The following is a 9010-nucleotide window of genomic DNA, read 5'->3' as shown; positions in this document are numbered from 1 at the left end:
AAACCCCTAAAGCATTCAATCTTCAGATTTAGACAGGCATAGTCTATAATTTGATCTAGACAGGCACCAAATGTTCATCCAATGCAATGCAATGAAAATACAGTGCCAGGCATTGGATTGAGAACCTTCATAAAATATGTCTGCCCAGAGACAGATGATGTCCTGTAGCTCCAGTGCTGATTGGTTCCCTTCCTAGGGACTCCCCAGTCCCACCATGCAAGGAAGCTTTCACAGGTTTTTATTCTCTGAGGTGGGCACGTCAGATGCATCAGGTGTGAGCTGTGTTGACTACCACTACTTTTCCCCTTGTTCTCAATCATGTCGTGGAAGACGGCTCTGCGGCTCCCGGGAGGCCTCTGGACAGCGGCGGTGACGGTGATTGTGCTGATGCTGAGCAGCCCCGCGGCTGAGGGCAGAGACTCTCCTCGTAAGTGCCGGGCAGCGGCTCTCCAGGGCCACCGCTGTGGGGAGCAGGGTCTGCTGGGGCTGGGTATGCCGGGTGGTGGTCTCTAGGGTCCCGGAACACAGTCTTTATCATGCATTCCCCTTTTGTGGGAAGACGGCTGTGTTACAGTCTCACCTCCACCTTCCAGTGACAGGTGAGCACAGCCTCTATCCCACGGGTTCAAACCTGGACATGTTGTGACGGAGGAGGAGACGAAGCGTGTGTCTGGCAGAGACAGGACAAAGTGAACGTGGGGTTCATTCCAAAGACACGAATTTCTCCAAAGACACAGATTTGTTATTTTAGATGCCTGAAACCTTGTCTGGCTGAACACTATGGGATTCTGGGTTAGGGAAATGTAGGTCAGCCAATGGGCTCTGGAGTCTCAGCATTGAGGAAGAAACTCCGCATTCCTGACTCTAGGTGATGGGTTCATGGAGGCAGACTCTTGGGATTTGAGGTGGGTCAACTGGTGATGGTAGACAGGGACTCTTAACTTCAGGTTTCATTGGTTTATGGGCAAATAATGACGAGTGGGATTCAGATTTGAGTTGATGGTAGACTAAGCAGGATGTGAAGGATGTAGAGAGGTGAAATGATACATACTGAGAAGCCACTCGTTTCAGACACAGGGTCCGTATCTTTATATAAATTCTGTCTCAGTCTTCCTGACACCCCTATGTGTATAATTATGACTTTTTACATAATTATATGTGTGATGTGGAGACTCTGTTAAGCAGCCTGCCCAAGGGGGCAACGGGCACAGCTTTACTGGAATCAAATTTATCACCTTCCAGAGCTTGTGTTCTTCGCATGAATAAGATGGAGGTGAAGGTCCCTTCTCACCACACGGCAGGGAGGAGCGTCACATTCCAGTTGGGTGGGGTGGCAGAAGCCCAGAATAAACCGAGACTTGGTGGGAAGGAAGGACAAGAGGATATGCTTGTCAGGACAAGGACAAGCTTAATGTCCGCTGGACTCTAGGCCTTGCGCACCAGTCCCTTGAACTCCGGGGCTTATGCGGGTCCTTGTCTTGGAGGTTCCCGGGAATCCTGCGGAAACTGAGACTTCCTGGGAGAACGTCCTGACCCCTCCAGGGACAGGGGTATCCCTAAAATCCACGCGACAGGCCCGGGCAGGGGTCGGTGCTGTTAGCGACTGGGGCCCCCGCCACACGAGCGCGGATTGCGGATTCCGCAAGGCCTCGGAGGCGGGAGGCTGGGAAGGGCCGCGGGGTGCAGGGTTGGGCGCAGCGCTGTGCCGGGTCGGAACCGCGAGTCGCCGCCCGCCGCCAAACGGGTTTCGGGCTTCGCGACCGCAGCGCGGCGCGGCGGGGGCGGCGGGGACGGGCTGCCGGCTGACCCGCGGTGATTCCCCGCAGAGGATTTCGTGTTCCAGTTTAAGGGTCTCTGCTACTTCACCAACGGGACGGAGCGGGTGCGGCATGTGACCAGATACATCTACAACCGGGAGGAGCACTTGCGCTTCGACAGCGACGTGGGGGAGTACCGGGCGGTGACGCCGCTGGGGCGGCCGGAGGCCGAGTCCTGGAACAGCCAGAAGGACATCCTGGAGCGGACGCGGGCCGAGGTGGACACGGTGTGCAAACACAACTACGAGACTGAAAAGGGCTTCACCTGGCAGCGGCGAGGTGAGCGCTGCCGCCCCCCCCCCCCCCCGGGGCCCGCGCTTGGAGTAGAGTGGGCAACTGGTAATCAAACCCACTCGAGTGTTAACAGAGTATTAGTGGGAAAAAAGAATATGAAAGAACATATATCATCAAATAAGTAAAACGTGCATTAAATATTTAGAATAGTTTCACACCAAGGGAATAAGGGAGTTTCAGTAAAATGGTTCTATAGATAAAGGGTAAGATATATAAAATAGGTAGGGAAAACTGTGTCATATTTAATCACAGGTGACAATCTGAGAAGATAAGTTAATTGAGGCCTGGGCAAACGATGATTTCAAGTCTTCCCTACCTTCCCTTCAAAGCATATAAACTTGTGAAATAACATAATCGTTTGCCAGTTTCTGTTGCTAGATTACAACTTCTGCCAAGGCAGGGATGTGGTCTGTCGTTTATCTTTGGATCCCTAGCACTTATATTTGTACAATGAACGAATGAATGAATGAAATAAGTACAGATGGCATATTTGATGCAGAGATTGAAGTTTAGGTATTTAAGGGTATAAATTTCTGTGGGGAGTTCACCACAGCAGGGCATGTGAGTTCAGGTTAAGCCAAACGCTAGGAGGGATGCTGTGTCACTGGTGAGGTCCAGGAAGTGCTCCAGCCGTCAGGGTTTGTTAGCATCACAGGCTGAGAACTGTGGAGTGCAGTCTGCATGAGAAGCATTGCTTCCTAAGAGGATGTGATGGTTACTTTGTTGACTAGACGTAGAAATGCCCGTACATCCTTAATTTTCAGTCCATGTTACTATTGCCCCAGCCCTGACTCATGGGAAGAGCCTCACACCGGCAGGGGACAGTCAAAGCTGCTGTATTTTCTCTACTGTGGGGAGCACTGGGACTAAGAAAACTGTTCCTGTCCGAAAATGAGTCAATAGAGCCGACCCTGATGGTGACCTTCAATTTCTATCAGTGAGGAAGGAAAAAGGATCCAAGTTTATTATTGTTATTATTTTTAATTTTATGAATACTGACCTATATAATATGTTGATTTATAATTTTAAGGTGATTCAATTTGGTAAACATAGTAACTCCCGTAGAATGATTAGACTCTGAAGAGTAAACTGACTGACATGTGTCATTGAGCTACTAAGTGGCAGAGCTTGGATTCTAACCTAAGACTTGAGCTCCAGTGATCTTTCCACTCTGGTACCAAAGAGGGACTCTTCCCCATGGGAGACTTGCCATGTGGTCTCACATCTCACGCGTGTCCTTTTCTGTCTGTTACTCCCCCTCAGTGGAGCCCACAGTGACCGTCTCCCCATCCAGGACAGAGGCCCTAAACCACCACAACATGCTGGTCTGCTCGGTGACAGATTTCTATCCAGGCCAGATCAGAGTCCGGTGGTTACGGAATGACCAGGAGGAGACAGCTGGCGTTGTGTCCACCCCACTTATCAGGAATGGGGACTGGACCTTCCAGATCCTGGTGATGTTGGAAATGACTCCACAGCGAGGAGATGTCTACACCTGCCACGTGGAGCACCCCAGCCTCCAGAGCCCCATCACCGTGGAGTGGTGTAAGGGGAAATTTGTTTTCTGTTGCTGTGGGCCTCACAAAACTAAGGACAGAGCTCCCTCTGGCCCATATATGCCATCCCACCCCTTATCCCTGATGTCACTGCTGAGCTGGGAATCACAGGAGATTTATCTCTTGAGACTCTGAAAAACAAAAGAGAGCACCTCTTGCTCCATGGCAAGGGCATCAGAAGAATTCTTATGTAATTGTCTTTCAGATACTAGTGAGATCACTGTATACACTGTGGCCCTGGAACCCAGCCCTGATAGCTCCGAAGCTCTGAGGGACTGACTGTTATGGCTGGTGACAGGGTTCCTAGGGCCTAAGGTTACGGATGTGCTCTTGAGGAGCAGGGATCCGCTTTCCCTCCCCCTCACCCACCCACCGTGTCCAAGGCTGTTCCTTCCCTTCCCTAGGGGTGGTCAGAATGGGGAACGAGGCTCTCTTGACACCTCCCCCTCCTGCACCTCAGACTGACTTCAGGTCTTCAGTAGGGACATTGTGGGGTATGGGGACAAACGCTGACACTCAGACTCTGCTCCCCAGGGGCTCAGTCTGAATCTGCCCAGGGCAAGATGCTGAGTGGCGTCGGGGGCCTTGTGCTGGGGCTGATCTTCCTCGGGCTGGGCCTTGTCATCCGTCATAGGAGTCAGAAAGGTGAGGAATGCCAGGGGGGACGTGGGGGACATGGGCTGGGCCTGAGACCCTTAGTTCAGAGAGGCTCTGCCTTTAGGTGCAGCTCTTTCCTCCTGACCCAGAAAAGAGGGAGGCAGGGCTAGTGGTGGGAGGGGATGGAGCAACCTAGGGGAGGCATTGGAATCTGACTGGTAGAAAGGGAGCCCCACGCAGAGGTGACGGGTGAAGTTTATTCTAGGACTTCCTTACCACTCATCATTGTCTCATTGGCTCCTTTCCAAAAGCTTCCTCCGTGAAGAGGGTCAGAGCCTCGGCTTTCCTTCCTTCTAGTGACAATTTCATTTGTTTCGGTGGATTTTAGCTTAGGGCAATTAAAGCTGTGGAACAGGGTGGGGAGAGCCTATAACTCTCCAGTTAAGTTGCATGTGTCATTTCTCTTTCGGGTGAGTGAGAGTGTGGTTATTTGTGTAATGAGACTTTCTCTGTGTAACTTCCTTTTGTAGGATCTCGTGGGCCTCCACCAGCAGGTAATATTTCTGTTCTGATTCAGTGGGGACAGGGGGACAGGTATAAGAAGGAAGGACCTGAGGTGAGTGTACTGGGCACTTTGTTTGTAGCCTGTTCCCTTCTATGGGGATAAAGAGTTAAGGGAAAAATTGCCCAGTTTCTATAAAAAGCTCCAGAAGTTATTTCCCAGAATCGAATCATAACCTTGTGCCATCTTGGAGTCAAAACCACACCTTAGGTGATAGGCACCAGGATTGTGTCTACTTTGTGCCACATGTTGGTGGCTGCTGCCTGTAGGTATTTACCAGTGACTGGAAGAGGCTGCTAGTGATAGAAAGAGGGTAGCTATCATCCGGTTTACTAGAAATGTTGAGCCCTTCATATTCCCCAGAAGGGTAACAGCTGTTTGCCCACCTCCCCCACAGCTGTGTCAGCTGAAGTTCCGTGTCCTCCTTAGCTGATTTCACATTTACACAGAAATTGGGGAGGTGATGACAATATGCCCTGGACTGCAGCTTTCTCTGTCTGGTGCTGTGGATCCCCAAGGGGAGGGAGGAGAGTGTGTCCCTCAGGGTCCCCTGTGCTGATCACCCCTCTCTCCTGCAGGGCTCCTGCACTGACTCCTCAGGACTGTTTGACTGGAATTGGTTATCATTCTTCCGTAACACCGGCCTGTCTGCCCAGAATCCCAGCCACCTGTGTCAGCCTATCCCCTTCTGAGCTCAGAGTCCTACAGTGGCTCTCACGCAGCCGCCAGGTCACCTCCTGTGACCCCTGCCCCAAGGATCTAGCTGTGAACCTGCTTCCTGCCCTGACCAGAGCCTCTGCCTATGCGCTGCCAGCTGCGTCTACTCAGGCCCCACGGGGCTGCTCTGTTTCCATTCTCCCCTCAATGATTGCTTGAGAGAAAGAAGCACATCAAATCCATTTGTCTGACTACAGGGCTTTTTTTTTTTACATAATTAAACATGATTCTGAGTTGTCTGTATTCTGAACCTCCTTCACTGAGCTGAGGCAGGAAACCACTGCAGAATGAAAGGAACATATTTGAGATGACCCAGCTGACCTGTGGGCAGGACGAAGTGTCGTTCCTTAAAAGGAGACTAGAAGCATCTTGGATTGCCAAGTAAGGGTGGGTAGAGGAGGTAGAAAGCCAGTTCAATTGTCACATCCTTCATGGTTGTTAATATTGATGTTCAATACAATGGCCTTGATATATCCCAGCCTCTCTCCTAGTTTGGTGAGTATTGTGTAAGTAAGCATGGTGGAGTTTTCTGGGGACAGATATAGTGACCCCGGTCACTGAGGTTTCAGATATATTCTAGCAAGTGACATCAATTGAGAACAATTTTTATTTTTGAGAAAGCATAACCAGCAATAAAAGTACTACTTTTGGTTCCAAATGATAGAAACTCAACCCAAACATATTTTGCTCATGTTACAAGAAAGCCTGGGGTTAAGTGACTAGATGTAGATATTCAATGAGGTCTTCATCTTTGTCTTCTTTTTCAGTTATATCTCTACGTGCATCTTTCTTTCCGTGTCTCTCTTTGTCCCTGTATATGTCTTTCTGTGTATGTCTGCATTTTTGTCTCTGTCTCCTTCGTTGTATCTTTTTCACTACATTACTACCTTTCTTTCTATTTCTCTCTCTATTTTCTATTTTCCTATGCCTTTGTCATTATTTATCTGCATCTCTTTTTATCTCTGTGTTTCTTTCTTTCTTTCTTTTTTTTTTTTGAGACAGAATCTCACTCTGTTGCCTGGGCTAGAGTGCCGTGGCATCAGCCTTGCTCACAACAACCTCAAACTCCTGGGCTTGAGCAATCCTCCTGCCTCAGCCTCCCGGGTAGCTGGGACTACAGCCATGTGCCACCATGCCCGGCTAATTTTTTCTATATATTTTTAGCTGTCCGTATAATTTCTTTCTATTTTTAGTAGAGATGGGGTCTTGCTCTTGCTCAGGCTGGTCTCGAACTCCTCAGCTCAAACAGTCCGCCAGCCTCAGCCTCCCAGAGTGCTAGGATTACAGGTGCGAGCCACTGTGCCGGGCCTCTGTGTTTCTTTTTGCATTACTATTTTCTGCATCTCTTTCTTATCACCTCACATCTTGTTTCTCTCTCTCTCTCTCTCTCTCTCTCTCTCTCTCTGTGTGTGTGTGTGTGTGTGTGTGTGTATCTGTGTGTCTCTGTTGTACGTTTTTAGAATATCTACCAAAGTTTTAACAGTTTTAGGAAAGAGTCTGATTGGCCATGCCTAGGTAACATGAGCACCTCTCAAAAACATTACCCTGTACATGGGATGGTGACAGCCAGGATTGTGCCCATCCCTCTGGATTTTCCAGATCCTGGTGATGCTGCAAATGACTTCTGGCATGGAGAGGTCTACACTGGACATGTGCAGCATCTCAGCTTCCAGAGCCCCCTCACAGCAGAGTGTTATAAGGTACAGTTTGTTTCTTGTGGATCCCACAAGGCAAATGGCAGAGCTCCCTCTGGTTCTAGGGCCCCTCACTGGGGCTGCCAGTTCACACTCATCCAATCCCTTGTTTCTTGCACAGTCAGCTGATGCCATTGCTGAGCTGGAATTCTCAGAAGATAGAGCTCCCCTTGTCTGTGGACATTGTGACCTGTTGATTCCTAATGACATTTTCTTCCTGGTTATTAGGGGGGTCACTACACACTGTGTCCCCTTTGATGTGGGCTCAGTCCTGAAAGCTGATCTACATCTCAGTCCCTGGGCTTTGGCATTAACATACACATCTTAGAGCTTATATGAGGTTACAGAAGGCCATGACCCTGAGTCAGCCATCCCCACCTCCCTTCTGCCTCGCCTGTGCACTGGGCCTGAGGAGCCTTTGGCAGGTCCTTCCTGGTTTGACCTTATAATGAGGTTATAATAGACAACTAGGTTTCCCTGGGACCTTCATCTCCTGCACTCCAGGCTATAATGCTGGTCATCAGGCAGGGACACTGTGGGGTGTACGAACAGGCACTGACACTTGAGATTCTGTTCCCCAGGGTTACAGTATGAATCTGTCCAGAGCACAATGCTGAGTGGAGTCAGAAGTTTTGTATTAATTTTGTCATCTTCCCCAAAGTCAGCAATGTCATTCGCCATAGGGATCAAAAGGGAGCGGTGCATTTGGGGAAACAGGGAAGACCTGTGTTGGTTGTCCAGGGAGCCCTCAGTCTCCATAGTTAGCTCTTTCCTGACCCTGCAAAGGGAAGAGGCAGGGCTGGGGATTGAACCTGACTCAGAGTTTAGGGAGACATTGAGATCTGCTTGTCTAGTTGAAGCATAAGCCCCATTACAGGGGTGAGTGATAGCGTATATTCTAGGACATTGTTACTACTCAACATTGCCAGTTTCATGGAAACAGCTATTTTTTGCACCCAGATTTTATTGGGTAGTATAACCTTTAATTGATAATTTAATTAAAATAACAACTGCATCCTTTATAAATAAGTTTGCTAACCAAAAATAGTTGAATCTCAGTAGGCATCTAACTTGGAGGAAAGTGTATGGGTATACTAGAGAACAACATTATCAGTTGTGAGCATTTGGCCTTACCTTAAATGATACAGTATGTCTGGTGGAGTCAGTTGTGCTCACCAATATTCTATGGCTTCTGTATATTTCCCAGCCTCCTCTGCTGTTAGGTTGGGATCATGTGACTAATACTAGCCATTGGAACTTACAAGTAGTGTAAGATCTGTCAGCTTTGTCTTCCCCTGCTACTGAGAACCTGGAACCCATCATTGAGGTGATGGTATACAAGATATTGAAAATTCCATAATCTGAGTCCCTTGAATAACTATGAAATTAAGTCCCCTAATTCAGTTAAGCCATTGAGATTTATTTTTTACTGTTGGTTAAGGAAGAGAGTCATAAGTTAATAGAGTGAGTCAATTGAATTAATGGAAGTTAAGAGACAATAACTTTTTTAACAAAAAATTTTTATGGAAATAAAGAACAGAAAACTTTATTTGAACAACAAAAAGTTAAGAATATTACACTTTAAAATTTTTTAAAATGTAATTAATTTATTATTTTTAATTGAAAAATAATAATTGTATTTATGGGGTACAGTGTGATGTTTTGATACATGTATGCATCATGAAATGATTAAGTGAAGCTAATTAACATATCCATCACCTCACAAACTTATTTTTTTGTGGTGCGAATATTTAAAAACTGCTACACTTATAG

General features: G+C 47.9%; 1 protein-coding gene across 1 annotated transcript; it reads left to right on the top strand.

Annotated features, from left to right (window-relative positions):
• Positions 1-298: 298 nt before the first annotated feature.
• Positions 299-5786, top strand: LOC123631799 (HLA class II histocompatibility antigen, DQ beta 1 chain-like). Its single transcript, XM_045541784.1, has 6 exons — positions 299-427; positions 1827-2096; positions 3375-3656; positions 4202-4312; positions 4795-4818; positions 5405-5786. The coding sequence occupies exons 1-6, from the start codon at positions 319-321 to the stop codon at positions 5416-5418; spliced, it is 810 nt and encodes a 269-aa protein (XP_045397740.1). The 5' UTR covers positions 299-318; the 3' UTR covers positions 5419-5786.
• The last annotated feature ends 3224 nt before the right edge of the window (positions 5787-9010 follow it).

Source organism: Lemur catta, chromosome 2, assembly GCF_020740605.2.
Source record: "Lemur catta isolate mLemCat1 chromosome 2, mLemCat1.pri, whole genome shotgun sequence".
Taxonomy (NCBI): domain Eukaryota; kingdom Metazoa; phylum Chordata; class Mammalia; order Primates; family Lemuridae; genus Lemur; species Lemur catta.
This window is presented reverse-complemented; position numbering and strand designations above follow the sequence as displayed.

Coding starts and splice junctions, on each gene's coding strand:
- LOC123631799 (XM_045541784.1), top strand. CDS start 319: ATGTCGTGGAAGACGGCTCTGCGGCTCCCGGGAGGCCTCTGGACAGCG. Junction 2,097..3,374: donor CTTCACCTGGCAGCGGCGAG/GTGAGCGCTGCC, acceptor ACTCCCCCTCAG/TGGAGCCCACAGTGACCGTC. Junction 3,657..4,201: donor CCCCATCACCGTGGAGTGGT/GTAAGGGGAAAT, acceptor TCTGCTCCCCAG/GGGCTCAGTCTGAATCTGCC.